The sequence below is a fragment of the Neovison vison genome, chromosome 8 (genome assembly GCF_020171115.1).
Source record: "Neovison vison isolate M4711 chromosome 8, ASM_NN_V1, whole genome shotgun sequence".
Lineage (NCBI taxonomy): Eukaryota > Metazoa > Chordata > Mammalia > Carnivora > Mustelidae > Neogale > Neogale vison.
Window position 1 is genome coordinate 23162635 of NC_058098.1, and position 18367 is coordinate 23181001.

General features: G+C 40.9%; 1 protein-coding gene across 3 annotated transcripts in view; it reads left to right on the top strand.

Moving 5' to 3' along the window:
* The first annotated feature begins 6357 nt into the window (after window positions 1–6357).
* LOC122916124 (ubiquinol-cytochrome-c reductase complex assembly factor 1) overlaps window positions 6358–18367 on the top strand; it is a 99562-nt gene continuing 87552 nt past the window's right edge. For 2 of the 3 annotated variants that reach the window (XM_044263163.1, XM_044263164.1), the window contains exons 1-2: window positions 6358–6455; window positions 16938–17042. In XM_044263163.1, the coding sequence (XP_044119098.1) occupies window positions 6432–6455; window positions 16938–17042 (129 nt within the window). In that variant the 5' untranslated portion in view covers window positions 6358–6431. The remainder of the gene's footprint in view (window positions 6456–16937; window positions 17043–18367) is intronic. The other variant, XM_044263165.1, reaches the window with a different exon arrangement.

The following is an 18367-nucleotide window of genomic DNA, read 5'->3' on the forward strand; positions in this document are numbered from 1 at the left end:
TTCAGTGAGGTCCTGCTTGACCATCCAAGCTAAAATAACTATCTGCTCTATTACTTTTTATTCTTGTCCTGCTTAGCACTTACCAATACTTGGCATTAGATTATATCTATTTATTTGCCTGTTTGTCTCCTTTCACTGGACTATAAACTCCATGAGAGTAGGAACATTTATTTTCTATTGTATCATCAGCATCTAGATCTGAGCTTGCATCATGGTAAATGCTCAGCAAATATATTTCTTTAATGAATGACTGAATTTCAATGTGGAGCCTCTAATTGGAGGTGTGGGAATCCTGAGGGCTAGAGGCAGTGTGGAGAACGATGAAACATAGAGAGAGGGAGCTTTGGGAGAACAATGGAGATTGCTGGGACACAAGTTGTTGACAAGCCCTGATGGTGGATAGAAGTTGAGCAGCCTGGAGAGTTGAGACCAAGGAGCAGGGGGAGGAGCACCGTGAAGGGCCTTATGGAACGTGCCATCTCCATGGGTTTTAAGAAAGATAAACTTGTTTATACTTTCAGCCTTTTCACAGAAATTTCCTTCTACTTTCTGTCTTAACTGAAACCTGAACTTCCTCTTTGAATAGTATTTCTATTATTTCCCCTGTAGCCTTTCTTCTCTGGGATGGTGCTTGTCATTATTCTACACCCTTCAAGTGTTAAGATTGGCAGTTAAGGAGTCTTCATCTGCTTGGTCTCCAGTAATTACCCCTCTTCCTACTGCTCTTTCATGGCTCATGCTCTATGTTCATGTTGCTTCCAAACTCAGACACTCTCTTAGACTTTGGCCTCAGAATATGACTCTTCATTCCAAATCCAGCCACCATCTGAGGTAACCTAAATGTCTATATAGATGACTCTCCTGAAACGTGGGCCCTCAATTCTTTGAAGACCTCTTCCCCAGGGATTTCTACCTCTCCTTTACTTAGGCCACTTTCTTAACAGCTTCTTCCTTTCTTTAAATCTTTTACCATCCAGATTTCCTGGTCTACCCCTTGAATCTTTTTCTTAACAATATCATCACTTTCTTTGTGCTGATGACATCCATTCCATGACCTGGAAAAACCATAATCCTTTAATAAATCCAAGCTGGTAAATGATTTTGAAGAAAAAAAAGAGGTAATTGGTGCTATCAAAAGTTTTGGTCTTAAATTCACAAGAATATTCATGGAAACACTGGTCATAGAAACAATGAGAACAAAAAGGAAACAAACGTCTGTCAGCCATATTATATGATAGAACAGCTATTAGAAAGACCTGAACTGGATCTATAGAGAGCAACATACACAGAATAAAAAAACTGTTGAGTGAAAAAAAGGAAGAAGCAAATAAAACATAAGAATGTTGTCAATTAATTAAAAAAAAAGAAGGAAGGAAAGAAAGAAAACCCACACCAGCCAGAGTGATATATTTTCTGAAGGAATATGTATATGTATGTGAAAACAGTACAAAATATCTAGAAGGAAATTCGATTTTAGAGAGGGTGGAAAGAATTGGGATGCAAGGCACAGGTAAATGGAACTTTAGATTTATCTGTAACATGCTAAGTTTTATTTTTTATTTTTTAAAAGATTTTTAAAAAATTTATTTATTTGACAGAGAGAGTGAGATCACAAGTAGGCAGAGAGAGAGAGGAGGAAGCAGACTCCCCGCTGAGCAGAGAGTCTGATGCGGGGCTCGATTCCAGCACTCTGGTATCATGACCTGAGTCGAAGGCAGAGGCTTTAACCCACTGAGCCACCCAGGCACCCTAACATGCTAAGTTTTAGAAGAGAATGTGATCATGCATCACCTTTTAATTTAAAATTAATTAATACATTAAAATTTTAAAAATGAAGATTTACCAACTTCAACTAGATCCTCCATGTTTCAACTGGCCCCTTTTTCTTTTGTTCTCTATTGAACTTTAAACTCTCTCCACTTTTCCATAGTCTCCATGCCATCTGCATTCCTCTGAGTGGGAAATCTCTCCCCCTTAGTTCACAGAGAAAATAGAAATCATCAGAAAGGAAATTAAATATCAATCTTTTTTTTTTCTTCTTGTGCCCAACATCTTAGGTCATCATCTTTTTTGTGAATTATTTATTGGTCTATTTGCAAAGCTTTTGTATTACATTTTAAAAAAGATTTTATTTATTTATTTGAGAGAGGGAGAGAATGAGGAATGGGGAGGGGTAGAAGGAGATGGAGAGAAAGAGAAAAGCAGACCTCCTGCTGAGAAAGAAGCCTGATGCAGGGCTAGATCTGAGGACCCCAAGATCATGAGCTGAGCGAAAGGCAGGTGCTCAGCCAGCTGAGCCACCCAGGCACCTCTTTTTCTTTTTTTTAAGTTTATTTGTTTATTTTAGTAACCTCTACACCCAAAGTGGAGCTGAAACTCACAACCCTGAAATCAAGAGTCACATATTCTTCTGACTGAGCCAACCAGGTGCCCCTAACATTTGCTTCTTGAATCTGATTAACAAGAATGTCTCTCTTATCTCTTTTTTTAAAAAAAGGTTTTATTTATTTATTTGAGAGAGGGCATGCGCACACACTTGCAGAAGTGAGTGGGGGGAGGGGTAGAGGGAGAGTGAGAGAGACTCTCAAGCAGACTCCTCACTGAGCATGGAGCCCAATGTGGGATTCAATCTCACAACCCTGAGATCATGATCTGAGCTGAAATCAAAAGTAGGTTGCTGGAGCGCCTGGGTGGCTCAGTGGGTTAAAGCCTCTGGCTCTGGCTCGGGTCATGATCCCAGGGTCCTGGGATCGAGCCCCGCATCGGGCTCTCTGCTCTGCAGGGAGCCTGCTTCCTCCTCTCTCTCTGCCTGCCTCTCTGCCTACTTGTGATCTCTGTCTAATAAATAAGTGGAATCTTTAAAAAAAAAAAAGTAGGTTGCTTATCCAACTGAACCACTCAGGTGTCCCTCTTGTCTCTTTTTAATATGTGATACCACATGTCCTAAGGTACATGTAGGAGCACTATACCATTGTTTTTCAATAATACGTATATAAGCTACAGACTCGAAATCAGAAAGCATCTCCACTTTGGCTTATAAAATCCTTCATATGGAAGACTGATGAGGGTAATCTTTCTATTCTGTATAAAAACAAAACTAATTTCATGTACGAAAATCATTAGTGTTTGAATACTATTAGCCTACTAATGGGTCTTCCATTTTCACATTTAACTCTCTGATCCTCCTATGTCAACATCAGCTTTTATTTTTTTTTAAAGATTTTATTTATTTATTTGATGGAGATCACAAGTAGGCAGAGAAGCAGGCAGAGAGAGAGGAAGGGAAGTAGGCTCCTTGTCAAACAGAGAGCCTGATGCAGGGCTCTATCCCAGGACCCTGAGACCATGAACTGAGCTGAAAGCAGAGGCCCAACCCACTGAGTCACCCAGGCACCCCTCAACATCAGCTTCTTAAACATGGGCCAGTTAGTTGTCCCCTGCTTAATATCCCCTAATGGCTTCCAACTATACTTAGAATAAAATACAGACTTCATCTAGTAGTCCTTGCATAAGTTAGCTTCTGCCCATCTTTTTTTTTTTTTTTAAGATTTTATTTCACAGACAGAGATCACAAGTCAGACAGAGATCACAAGTAGGCAGAGAGGCAGGCAGAGAGAGGAGGGGGAAGCAGGCTCCCTGCTCGATCCCAGGACTCTGGGATCATGACCTGAGCTGAAGGCAGAGGCTTTAACCCACTGAGCCACCCAGGCGCCCAAGCTTCTGCCTATCTTAATTATCTCTTTAAATTAATTCAGATTAATTTCAATGCTACACTGGTTTTCTTTTTCTTTTAAAGATTTTATTTATTTATTTGACAGAGATCACAAGTAGGCAGAGAGGCAGGCAGAGAGAGAGAGAGGAGGAAGCAGGCTCCCTGCAGAGCAGAGAGCCCGACGTGGGGCTCGGACCTGAGCCGAAGGCAGAGGCTTTAACCCACTGAGCCACCCAGGTGCCCCTTTCTTTAAAAAAAAAAAAAAAAAAAGATTTTGTTTATTTATTTGACAGAGATCACAAGTAGGCAGAGAGAGAGGAAGGGAAGCAGGCTCCCCAGTGAGCAGAGACCCCTATGGGGAGCTTGATCCCGTGATCCTGAGATCACAACCTGCACTGAGCCACCCAGGGGTCCCGCCACACTGGTTTTCTTTGGGTTCTTTTTTTTTTTTTTCTTTCCCAATTTAAGTATAGTTGACACACACTGTTCTATTGGTTTCAGGTATACAGCATAGTGATTTGGCAACTCTATGCATTACTCAGAGCTTACCATGATCAGTGTAGTTACCATCTGTCACCACACAAAGTTATTACAATAGTATTAAATCTCTATGCTGTACTTTTCATCTCTGTGAATTGTATCATAACTCGGAGTTTGTACCTCTTAATTCCCTTCACCTATTTTATCCATCTTCCCACCCCCTGCCCTCTGGCAACTACCAGTTTTCTGTATTTATGAGACTGTTTCTGCTTTTTTATTTGTTTTGTTTTTAGATTCCACATATAAGTGAAATTATATGGTATTTGTTTTTCTCTGTCAGACTTTTTTCACTTTTCATGATACTCCCTAGTTCTATCCATGTTGTCAAAATGGCAAGATTTCATTCTTTTTTACGGCTGAGTAACATATTTTTGTGTGTATATATATATACACACCACATTTTCTTTATCCATTCACCTATGGATAGACACTTAGGTGGCTTCCATATGTTGGCTACTGTAAATAATGTTGCAAGAAACTAAGGGGTGGATATACCTTTTTGAATTAGTGTTTTTGTTTTTTGGGTATAAATACCCAATTCTTTGGATGCTTTAAATAAACCCTTATTCTTTCCCATTTCAGAACTCTCCTCGAATCTTTTTTCCCTTTCTCATCCCCCAAGACTTGCTGAGAAAATAGCATGTTCAAGTAACTTGCCATGGCCAGCTTCTTTTCATCCTTTGGGTCTTAACTTACATGCCACCTCCTCAGAGAGGCCTTACCTGGTCGTTCTAGCTAAAGTATAATTTCCCATGTTATTCTCAAGGTTAGCCCGGTTGTTTCCTTCAAAGCACTTACCATAATTTTTTAATGTCTTAATTACTTTATTTTTTCATTGGTTTACTAGACTTTTGCCATGCTTCCCCCAGCAGTCTAGGAGCTGCACAAAGCCATTATCCACACCTGTCTTGTAACCAGCACATAGTGAACATTCATCTTTGCTAACTGAATGACAAGAAGGAAGTCCTTGGACATCCTGTCCCTCTGCTCTCAGTCAACCCCGGGGAGCTTCCACCCCCACCTTTCCTCCTCTACTGCTCTTGGGATACAATGGAAGGGGTCCTCCAGCCAAGGCCATTCTCTCCCACCTCCTCAAGAAGCTCCTTGCAGGGTGCCTGGGTGGCTCAGTGGGTTAAGCCACTACCTTCGGCTCAGGTCATGATCTCAGGGTCCTGGGATCGAGTCCCGCATCAGGCTCCCTGCTCAGCGGGGAGCCTGCTTCCCTCTCTCTCTGCCTGCCTCTCCATCTACTTGTGATTTCTGTCAAATAAATAAATAAAATCTTAAAAAAAAAAAAAAAAAGAAGCTCCTTGCATCCTTGATTTTTTCTTCTGTATCTTCACCTTTAAATAATTTCCTATCAATAGGTAAAAGATATTCTCGGGCGCCTGGGTGGCTCAGTGGGTTAAAGCCTCTGCCTTCCTCAGGTCATGATCCCAGGGCCCTGGGATCGAGTCCCACATCGGGCTCTCTGCTCAGCAGGGAGCCTGTTTCCTCGTCTCTCTCTGCCTGGCTCTCTGCCTACTTGTGATCTCTGTCTGTCAAATAAATAAATAAAATCTTTAAAAAAAAAAAAAAAGATATTCTCATGAAACCATCCACCCTTCAGAAACCCCAAAAGTTCTCTTCAGGCCTCAAGTCAGCCCATGACGGCCCTCTTCCCCTGACTTTCAGGACTCAGCTGAACACTCTTCTGTGTTCCTCTACAACTCCTTCTCAGGCTCTTTTTTTTAGGGAGCCCTTAAAATGTTGGGATCTCCCAAAGTCCTCCCCCCCCCAACTCCCCCACTGACAAAGGGGAGGGATTCCCATGGGGGTAGAGTCTGGGAAAAGTTCGGACAACGGGGCGCTGAGGAATGAGGCGGGTGAAGCGGAGCGGATAAGGAGAGAGCTGTGAAAAGCCCGAGGCCACTGGTCAAGGAGGACAGGTGCTGCGGAGAGGACTTGAGCCTCTGTGACGTGTCGTCGGGGTGAAGACTGGAGAGACCGGGAGGCGCGCGCCCGGAGAGGCAGCCTCGCGCTCCCCTAAGAAAAGCGCGCGCTCGTGAGCGCGGCGGCCTCTGTACGCTTGCGCCGGCGTTGCCGGGCACCCGCCGGCAAAAGAACCACATTGGCAAGGGGTGGGGGCCGCGGGGACTCCGGAAGGCCACCCTTTACCCGGAAATGGTTGTACAGGAACATGGCGTTGCTGGTGCGAGTCCTTGTGAGTGAAGGAGTAATTTGCTGCGGTCGCCCGCTGGGCCCCAGGGTTGGAGTCGGAGCGGGCAGGGCGGGAGAAACTGGAGGAAAGTGCAGGAGGGGAGTTTGTGCGGCAGCGAGGCTACGCGGCCGCCTTCTCAGTGGGGAGACTGAGGCAGCGTCCTACTTCCCCCTACCTCTGTGTTTGGCTGTGACGTCCCCCTCTTTGGAGGAGGAAGAGAATGACATAGGACCTAAATTTGGCGAAGTTTGCTTTTTTAGTCACCTCATGCGACCGCTTTCCCGCCGGGAGAGGCAGCACGTGGGGGCACTGATTGGAGTGTCTTGAGACCTGGGTTCTAGTTTCTGTTCTGTCACTGATGCCCAGTGTGACCTTGGGCGAGTCACTTTCGGGTCTCGGTGTCCTGATGGGAAAAATGAGGTTAATCTGCAGTCCTTTTGGTTTCTGAGGTTCTCTGGGTTTTGTTTCCGAGATCAGTAAGACGGTTCATAACTGTACAGTTCAGTGGAATACTATTATAAGTTGTTAGGTTGAGGGCTGCACGAAACCGGGCTCATATCTGTCGTTCTGACTGCCCAGCACAGTGCATGGCACATCATAGGTGTTCAAGAAATATTTGTTGAAGGAAAGAAGGATTACTAGGCTTTTTAGCAGTATTTTTTTTTTTTAAGATTTTTATTTTATTTATTTGACCGAAAGAGAGACAGAGAGGGAATACAAGCCAGGGGAGTGGGAGAGGGAGAAGCGGACTTCCCTCAGAGCAGGGAGCCCGATAGGCGCTCGATCCCAGGACTCTGGGATCATGACCTGAGCCGAAGGCAGCCGCTTAACAATTGAGCCACCTAGGCGCCCCTAGACTTAGCACCCTTATGGGAAACTACTGCCCTGTGATTCAGTCCTTATTCTTCTAGCATACTCTGACATCTGGGAATTCAAGGAGAAAGAACGTGGCCGCAGGAAAAGGTTAGGAAGATACAGAGCTTAGTTACTAATCATTGAGGGATGGGAGGGTTTATAATTTTAGGGAATCTTCCAAAAATTGTTTTTTAGAGCAGACACTTTCTGCTCTAAGAAAAATCTGTTTTTTAGAGTAGACACTTTCCATTCCTGCCTCTAGCTGTCTTGTGAGTTGCTATTTACACCTAACTTTTTTTTTAATCTTTTTTTTTTTTTTAAGATTTTATTTATTTATTTGACAGAGAGAGATCACAAGTAGGCAGAGAGAGAGAGGAGAAAGCAGGCTCCCCGCTGAGCAGAGAGCCCAACGCGGGACTGGATCCCAGGACCCCAAGATCATGACCTGAGCCGAAGGCAGTGGCTTAACCCACTGAGCCACCCAGGCGCCCCTATTTACACCTAACTTTTAATCTTATATATGGTTTGCAAGGACTGCAGTTTTACCTCTTGTATTTCTTGTCAGCCTAGCAAAGTGCAGTACTCTCTATTGCTGATCAGTAAGTCTTTGAAGAATAGTAGCTCATTTAACTTACAGAAAGATTCATTTGGTGAAGTAATTGTTGATGCAGGACAGAAATTGATTCAGATTTGAGAACTGTTGGAAATGGCAACTAGGATGTCCTTACTTAGTTTTTAAGGTGGATATGTCAGGAAAAAGATGAAAAGTTTATTGGGCTGTACATCTGAAATGAACACCTTGATTTGTCTTGGAAGTTATTGGCTGCCCCAGATATATTAAATATTCTTGTCCCTGAGTTTGTGGACTGTTGCAGGTTTATTCTTAGGTGGTAGCATCCATTGAAACTGCCTAACTGGCCTCTGTTAGTCAGATTTTTTCCTGTTTATTCCTTTCTGTTCATCTTTTTAGATAAAAAGCAAGTTTAGGTAATGAAAGTCCTTTCACTTTTTTAGGGTTTAAAATCACTTTCACTTTATAATGTGATTGTTTATAAAGTCCTCTTATATGATACAGTGTGCTGCATGACAAAGCCATGGACTAGTTGAAAGTGGCAGTAAACATGAAAGCGGCAGATATTTATTGATAGCCTATTCTGAAGAGGCATCTTGGTTAGGTACTGAGGAATTCGTAAATACAGGAAATCTACCTGTCCAGGAGTCTGAAGAGCCTCGGTCGAAAGCTTGGCTCCATTACTTACTGTGAGTGTGACCTTGAGCAAGTCATCTAATTTCTCTGAGCCTCAGATTTTCTTAAAATTTTTATAGGATTGATCAGAAAATCAGTTGATACAGGTGACATTTAAGTGCTTTTCTTCCCTTCCTTTTACTTTAGCAACTGTTTTTAGAGTTTACTACATTCTAGGAACTATCCAAGGGACTGAGGATGAAAAACATAAACCTTTCTCTCAAGTGTATAATCTAATTAGGAGAGGCAAAAAAGAGAACAACTAATATAGTACTTGAAATGCTGTGAGAGAAGACTGTACGAGGTGCTACAGGAGCAGAGTAAGAGACACACCTAACCCAGCTTGAGGATAAGCATCCGTTGGGGAGGGATGCCTGAACTAAATGAGAGTATTGGAGACTGGGAGAAAGAGCACAGAAAAGAAGCATTAGCTTATTCTACTAATGCCAGACACCCAAGAACTGTACATGAATCTTTGGCTTGACTCAGGAGTACTTATGGGGAAATGGCAGGAGAGGAGTCAGGGCCTTATGTTTCAAGGTTAGGATTAGAGTTTTATCCTGAGGCAGAGGGGAACCTTTGAAATATTTTAAGGGAAAATTCATTTTTAATAGGTTTTTTTCCAAATATTATTTATTTATTTTTCAAATAGTTTTCAAGTTGAAAACAACCTGATCTTCATTCTCAAGTTGTTCTTAACACCTATAATATAATCCACTAAGGTACTTCTATAGGGTGAGACCCTGAGTCTTGCAAGTGGGCTAAGGAAGCCCTTTTTGGTGGGTAGGGGGGTAGGTAAGCTGCACATGAGCACTGAGGAGGGTTTGAATGGTGTGCAACCTAATGTGAACTGATAGCAGGCCAGGGTCTGGGCCGATTTCCTGTGGTCCCCAGTTTGTGTTGGGCCCTGGAGACTGGGTTCTAGGACAAGGTTACCCTCTCCCTGATCTTTTGTGACTTGTGCTGGAGATATGCAGGTAGTCTGTGATAGTGATGTATATCTATTACTTGGCATCATCTCTCATGCTCTAGATGGCATCTATGTCAACGCTTCTGTTTTTAGAGCAAAAATGTTTATTTTTAAAGGCTTTTTGATACATTCTTTTTTTACTTAAATTTTTAAAGTTAATAATTGACATACAGTAAGTTGTACTTCTTTATTTACACAATTTGATAACTGTTAACATAGATAGATGCTTGAGAAGCTATCACCACAGTAAAAAAAATGAACATGTTTCTCCCTCCCCAAAATTTCTTTTGTGCTCTTTCGCAGTCTTTTCTCCTGTTGTTCTCCCCCTGCAACCACAACTGATCAGGGGAACACTTGAGTTTCTTCTCTCATTTTTTGTTTTTATTTTTGAAATTTTTATTTATTTTTTTAAAGCTGTGGTCTTTTTAATTTTTTTTTTTTAAAGTAAGCTCTAGACCCAATGTGGATCTTGAGCTCATGACCCTGAGATGAGGAGTTGAGTGCTCTACCAACTGAGCCAGCCAGGTGCCTCTCTTCTCTCATTTTTTAATTGAAATTTAAAAATTGTATCTTGAAAATATAAAAAAGTTAAAAAAAACCCCTCATCTTAGTGAACTCTCACACCTGCTGTTAGATTTTTGGTTTAATAGATCCCTGTAGCAGTTGTGGATGGATCAAAGGGCTGAGGTTCAAGTCCTGAAGCTGGTCAGAAGCTACTCAAGTAATCCTGCAAGAAGTGAGGAAGGCCTATAGTAAGAGGGGAAGTGGAAGGGATGATTTCAGCAGGTATTGAGGAAACTGTCTGCAGGGATGGTGAAAGGTTAGATATTGAGGGTGAGGGAGTGGGATGTCTAACAGTGAGTCCCAGGTCTGCCTTGGATGACTGAGTTCATAGAGCAGTGTCCTTTACTGAACATATCCAGCTGGAGAGGGTGGTGTTTTGCTGTTACTGTTTGTTTGTAAGTAGCTGGAGAGTTGGTGTTCAGGAGAGCGTAAGCAAGCTGAGATAAAGACTGTAGTTGAAATAAGATGTTGAGACTTCCCTGGCAAGAATATGGATAGCTGACATTTTTAGGGCATTTATCAAGGTGCCCTGGGTAGCTTGGTGGGTGCTGTGCTGGACTGTTGATTTCAGCTCAGGTCATGATCTCAGGATCCTGAGATTGAGCCCCACATAGGGCTCTGCACTCAGTGGGAAGTCTGCCTGAGATTCTCACTCTCACTCTCCCTCTCCCCCCCTCGCAGCCCTGTGCATGTACGTATTCTCTCTCTCCCTCCCTCCTGCTCTAAAAACAAAAAAAGTTTGACATTTATAGGGCGTTTATCATGTGGTAAGCACTCTTAAATACTTTATATATGTGAATTTACTTAATCCTGACAATAGCCCTCTGAAAAAAGTAGATACTGTTGTTTTCTCCATTTTAAGATAAGAAATTTGAACCCCAGAGAAGTAGTATTCCTAAAACTTTCTCATTAGTTTCTCCTTAGTTTTTCTCTTCTTTCTCTTCTGCAGCAGTGGGTTTAGGAAGTTCAAACACTGCAGTTGCTGAGTAGCTCTAGCAGAGGAACTGGACACTTGAGCAGTGCAGGGCAGTGGGACTCGTTTATGGTTTTATCTAATAGTTACCTTTATCACCACTGGGCATAGGTGATCATTTTTACTTTCTTTGACAGTAGTAGAAATTGCAGAAAGCCACTCTGTACTTTAAAAAAAAAAAAGATTTATTTATTTATTTGAGAGAAAGAGAGAGTGTGTGTGTGGGGCAGGGTGGGGAGCGGAGGGAGAGAGAAATTCAAACAGGCTCTGTGCTTAACCCATTGAGCCACCCAGGTGCCCCAGGGACAGTTTTAACCCACTGAGCCACCCAGGTGCCCTGCCCCAGGGACAGTTTTTACCACTTTTTTCCCCTTCTGTTTCTTTACATGTTTCATACTTTTTTTCTTTTTTTGTATGTTTTTTTTTGTTCAAACCTGGACATTTAAAATAATACAGTATGGCAGCTTTGAAAATCAGATCTGTCCTTTCTCAGAGTTTGTTTATTTTTTTTTTCTGTTTAGTAACCTTTCTGAATTAATTCTGTAATGTCTGTATTCTTTGTTGTGTGGTCTCTGCTTGGTTAGCTTAGTGGTCAGATAATGATTGGAGACTTCCTTAAATACTTGGAACCAGTATGTCTCCTGGTTTTTGCTGAGGGACTCTGTGCACATGTTGGGGCACGCCGTTCTGCCAGTCATTTAATATCTCTGTCTTAAACTTCACTTTCTTCTTGTGCAGAGCCTCAAGGTCAACCAGAGTTCTCCGGTCTTAACCTGTTCATGTATACAGCTCTGTGCATATGCATGGCCTTCAGATTCCCAGGAATATGTCAGACATTTTCAAAGCCCTTATGAGCTCATTCTCTTGCTTTTCCTTTTAAACTTTTTTTATTAGCCTTTTGTTTTCCCCAAGTAGTATCCACTACCTTAGGCAGCCATGAAGTTAAACAGTTGCCTCTATTTGTTTTCAACCAATACCCTTGGGGAAACGTTTTCATATTGGAAGAGTTCCAGGGCACTCTTGCAAATGAAGTCTTACAAAGAACTACTAACAGATCAAATATCGCTAGTGCTTTGCAAATAAGGCTTTAAGGAGGGCACTTGGGTGGCTTAGTGGGTTAAGCCTCTGCCTTCAGCTCAGGTCGTGATCTCAGGGTTCTGAGATCGAGTTCCAAGTTCCGTATCGGGTTCTTTGCTCCGCTGAGAGCCTGCTTCCCCCTCTCTATCTGCCTGCCTCTCTGCCTACTTGTAATTTCTCTCTCTCTGTGTCAAATAAATAAATAAAATCTTTAAAAAAAAAAAAAAGGCTTTAAGGAGCATCAGCCCCATTCAGAAGTCAACTTTTCTCCAGAGAAGTTTAGTTCTTTTTAGTGAATATTGCTATTTAGAAGCCAAACCTGGATGCTAGATGTAGTCTCCTCCCAGGACCTATTAAGACAAGGTTAAGAAGTATATGTAAGTACATACATATACATAAACACATATCTGTTTCTATATTTATATATACATAACAAAAACCCATACTAATTACTCTAAAGCCATCCTAGTACCATAGGGTTTATTGTACCCTTCGTCTTTTCATATTTGTTAACTCCTTTCTCTAATAGATAACCCTTAATATATATAATAATTAATATATGTTAATTATTTGCTCAATCTTAGTACATTTACTGATTTGCTCAAATCTTTCCTGGACTTAATCTTTTAAATCTAAGATTGGACACCCCCAACAAAGTGGGAGAAGCAGAGTATTCAGTAAGTTTGGACATTCTCTGCTCCTTCTGTCTGAGGAAATACCCTTTTATAACATGCCACTTTGTAACTTGTAGGACAGTTTGCTCAGGTAGTGTTTATCTTTGAGATTATGGAATTGAATTAGTTTCCATGCTATTGGGAGTACAAGAGCCAGTGGACATTTGCAGAGTGGATTTGGTGACTGTGGTCGATCTTCATTATTCACAGATTTGAATTCATCATACTTGCTAAAATTTATTTGTGATCCCCAAATCAATACTCATGGTACTTTTGCGGTCATTTACGGCTTGGGCAGAGGAGTTAAAAATTTGAGCTGTAACATCCAAGTTCCTAGCTGAGACAGATACTCTAACTTCTTATTTTAGCTCTTTTTTTTTTTTTTTAAAGATTTTATTTATTTATTTGACAGAGATCATAAGTAGGCAGAGAGGCAGGTAGAGAGAAAGAGGGGCAAACGGGCTCCCCACTAAGCAGAGAGCCCAATGTGGGGCTCAATCCCAGGACCCTGGGATCATGACCCAAGCCGAAGGCAGAGGCTTTAACCCGCTGAGCCACCTAGGCACCCCCTTATTTTAGCTCTTATAGTGTAAACAAGTACCCTTTCCCAGGTTACTTAATGGCATGTGTTTTTGCATTTTTGTGCTTTGTTGGTGATTTCCCTGTTGTTGTTGTTGTTTAATATTTTCTTTATTTATTTGACAGAGACATGGCGAGAAAGGGAACATAAACAAGGGGAGGGGGAGAGGGAGAAGCAGGCTCCCGGCCAAGCAGGGAGCCCCATGCGGGGCTCAATCCCAGGACCTTGGGATCATGACCCAAGCTGAAGGCCGACGCCTAATGACTGAGCCACCCAGGCTCCCCTGTGATTTCCCTGTTTAATATGGTTGCCAAATGTTAGTGCCATCTAGTGCTGTCTGATATTGCTACGTGCAAAAAGACCGTGATGTTCCTTACAGAGAAAATTTTATGTGTTGGATATGTTTTGTTCAGGAGTGAGTTACAGTGCTATTGGCTATGGGTTCAATGTTAATGAATCAACTACATATACATATATATAAAATAAGATGTCTTTAAGCAGAAGCACACAAGGTTATATACTGATTGGTTGATGGAAATGGGACCAGAGGCTTGTAGGAACCTAAGCCTGTATTTACCGAAGGAGTGATGGTTCAGTATTGACTAAGTGTTTGTGTGCACTTTACAAAAAAAACTATGGGGAATAGGAAAATGGATGCCATGTAAAGCCTTTTCTAGCTCATGAGTAAGCTGAGGAAAATACTGTGTATCTTAAATACCACATGGAGCCTTATAGTTGAAAAATTGGTCTGTCCAAGTATTTTGAAATACAAATGTAAAATCACCTGCAATTTTCAATACTAAGAGGAAATAAAAACGTGGAACCTGTCTAAAATTTTGGTTTTTGAAGCATCGATGAGGCAAAAGACAATAAAACTGGTTCCCATTTAGTTGTGGTGTGTATATTATCCTAGGTTAAAGCAGTAGTTTTAACCATTGGAAATGGCTACAAATGTTTTCCTAAACTTGGGAGTTGAGGTTTGCTAATTGTTATAGGCCTGATACATCAGTATCTGTAAGTGGGAGAGAAGTACTTTCACAGTTTTATATTTATAAATGAAGAACTGGGAGAGGTGCGGAGGAAAATGGACCAAATAGAGTCAGTAGAACCAGTACTTGGAATCTGGGGATACTTCTTGAAGCTAATGAACTCATGGGTTGCGTAAGAGGGAAGAAGAGGAACTGACCAGAAGAGGGGATTAGGTTGTGTGGGGAGGAGCACTAATTCCCAAACCAGGGAATCAGAGTCAGGTTTTGGAGCTGCTGAATGGAGAATACAAGGCAGGGTATTTAAGTATAAAGTTGAGTCTACAGGGGTCCAATTGGTAAAGATCAGGTAATCAGGTTTGACTAAAAGGGCACTTGGAGGCACTTGGAGCTTTTGAGAAAGGGAATAGCAGGTTCAGAATAGTATTTTAAGAAAATGGTTCTTGTTGCTGTGACAGTTTGCTATGGAAGCAGAAGCTTCTGCGCATAATTCAGTAACAGTTGTTAAAATGATGCTTTTGTGTGTGTTTTAGAGTTCTTGAGGTGCTTTTACAAATGATCCTTGGAACACTCCTGTGGGGTAGCTTTTATTATTCCCACTTTACATTAGGGAAAATAGAGGTCCAGAATGTTGAGTAACTAGTTCAGGGTCACACAGCTATTTAATAACCATCTTGGAATTCATATACCCTTCCTGCTGCACCTCAGTTTCAATTAAGGGTTTGAACAAGAATTGTTGTTGTAGGATTGGAGAAGGAAAGAACAGCTGATTGCGTCTTTCTTCTAATAAGAACTGATTTAAAGTATTGGTATAAAACCAAGTAGAACCAAAATTAAAGAGAAAAGTTTTGTTGACGTGGGAAAAAATATGATGAAATTCTTCAGAAAATCTTTCAGAGTTTTTATTGTTCCTACATGTAATTTCCCTTTACTTTTCTTCCCCTGCTCTGGACTTAAATCTGCAGAAGTTTATCCCATGTTTATATTTTTAGGAAAGGAAGATCTAACATTGAGTGATTCTGGCAAATGATTAAGTGTTAGTAAACAAAAAGCCAGTAACTGTTTCTTATTTAAATGTTATCCCAGCAGATCAAATCTCAGCTGAAATAAAATATTAGAAGCTTTACTTTTCATTTAAAACATAAGGGGTTGTGAGTGGTCTATTAAAAATAGTTATACAGGGACGCCTGGGTGGCTCAGTGAGTTAAGCCTCTGCCTTTGGCTTGGGTCATTATCTCAGGGTCCTAGGATCCAGCCCCGCATCAGGGCTTCCCCCTCTCTCTCTGCTTGCCTCTCTGCCTAATTGTGATCTCTGTCTGTCAAATAAATAAATGAAATCTTAAAAAAAAAGTTACACAGTTTTAAAACTATGAGACACTTTAGAAAGCATCTCTAGGTTTAAAATTCCTATACCTTTTTCTACATCTTACCCCTTCCTGCCTACTCAGGAGGAAATGGAGATTCGCATTCAACTTACTATTTATTTGGACATGCTGCAAGGTACATTTGTTGATTTTTCTAAAGTTCTGAGAAGTAGGGATTTTTTTCTTTATGTTATAGAAGAGGCAACAAAGACTTGTAGCTCAACAGTGAAGCCAAGAGTCAAATCAGTGCTTTTTGAGTCCCAAGTACATGGCTCTTTCCACAGTACGATACTGTGTTTTATTGTTTCAAGACTAGATTATAGAGTGTTAGGGGAGACTTTGGAGATAACTTTCTTTACCCTTTCATCCCATAAATAAGCATGGATTCTGGAGTTGGGCTGCCTGGGTTCAAATCTTAACCCTATCATTATAGTAACTATTTATCTTTTAGAGAGAGAGTGTGTGTACATGTGTGTGTATGAGTGGGGGCGGGGGACAGAGGGAGAGGGAGAGAATCTTAAAGCAGGTTCCATGTTCAGCTTGGAGCCTGAGGTGGGGCTCCATCTCATGAACCTGAAATCATGACCTGAGCTGAAGGCATGGTCATAGTGATCCCACACTGCTTACTATAAAGGGATTCTGTGAAGATCAGACAAGTCAGTGTTTATGAAAAGGCATTGTAAACTCTTATTTAAATGATAATCTAATTGTGAAATGCCTGAAGTCTGCTTATTTTGTTACTTTCCTGAGAGGGAACCCATGTACCCTGGGTTGAGTCAGCCATTACTAGAGTTGTTTTGGTTCATAGATCTGGAATAGGTAGGGGTACATCTTCCTTAGAGAGATAAGCATGCGGAGTTTTAGTCTTGTCTTATTTTGGAAGTTCTCTTTTCTTTTTTTTTTCTTTTTAGAGATTTGTATTTATTCATTAGAGAGAGAAAGAAGAGAAGGAGAGAGCGTGAATGGAGAGAGGGAGAGGGAGAGGGAGACGTAGACTCCCTGCTGAGCAGGGAGGCCTGCATGGGGCTCTGTTCCAGAACCCCGAGATCATGACCTGAGCTGAAGGCAGAGGCTTAACTGCTTGAGTCACCCAGGGGCCCCGGAAGTTCACTTTTCATGTACCCTGTTCTGGGAGGATTTCTAAACTTCTGTACATGGAGTGGGATAGAATTCTTGACATTTTTTTCTCTCTCTAGAAGAGCCGGATTAACATTTCCCCATGGGTTCCAGCATGCAGCCGATTGGTACCTATGTCGTCTACACAGGGACAGTGGGGCAGGGCTCTGTCTGGTACTTTCCAGGTAAGGTTTGTTGTTTCTTTGCTTGGTATGAAAACCTTAGTGTTTATTTGCAAATGTCATATATTTATAGATTAGCCAAACAAATTGTGTGATGGAAAAACCTCATGAGACCACTTCTGGGTCTCTGTGGTGCCAGCTCAGGACTGATTCCTACAGTATGGTGTCTAGGGCGTTGTTTCTAAATACCCCAGCAGTGGAACTTAGCCTAGGATACCATGCTACAGTCTGATGATTTTTACTGTTGGGAATGTTTCCAGATATTCACCTCAGAGTTAACTTCAGTTTTCTCTTTGCAGCCACATTGTGCCACTTTTATTTGGGGTAAGAAATGTTTCATTTCTTTTCTCTTTTCTTTTCTTCTCTTTTCTTTTCATGAACACAAAATCCAAGGAACAATTATTTGAGGCCATTTTTAGTTTACCATTGACCACATGATTCATTACCTTAGACCCTCCTTGAGAGTTTTTTTCTCCTGATTTTTGTTAATTATACAAATAATTTAGTAATAAAGGAAATAAAAATCATCCATGACCTCAAACTTGAAAACATCTGGTTTTTTTCCAGTCCTTATGTGTGTGTGTGCTAATTTTTTCCTTAGATACCTTAACAAATAACCACAGAATTTTATTTTCTGGTGCCCTTTCACTTATTAGAGCAGACATTATTCATGTTAGGTAGATTGCATAATTAAATTTTTTAATGGCTACGTGTTATTCTGTTTACTTAGGCCGTGTTTGATATTAAAATCACTTCCAAATTTTTTTTCCTTTATAGGCTTAATATAGTTACCATTTTCTTGATATATAGTTTTTAAAATTTTTAATTATTTATTAAATATAAGTTACTAGGAGGGTGTACCCTGGGTCGATGAGTATGAGCTGTTTCTTTCTCCATAAGGTTGTTTTAATTTATAGTGCCATCAGCAATGTATATATAGGTAGTCTTTCATTATTACCACCTCTGAATTGGGTGTTTTAAAAAAATTTAAACTAACTGGGTAGAAAATATTATCTTGTTTTGCTTTGTATTTCTGTATTTATCTGTCAGGGCTAAACATTTTTCTATATTTACCAGTTGTAGTCTAGTTTTTAAAAATCATATGCTTGTATCATTTCTCCACTTATCTATGGGAATTTATTTTTCTTACTAGTCTATGTGAATTCCTTCTGTAGCCACTAACTTCTTCATATTTGATGTAATTAAAAATATTTTTGATATAAAATTGTGTTATGTAATTTATTTATGTAAATATGCTAAAACAATTTAAAATAGTATAATTCCCTCTAACTAGTGTGTAAGCTTTTCCCTTCTGAGGACACGTTTTG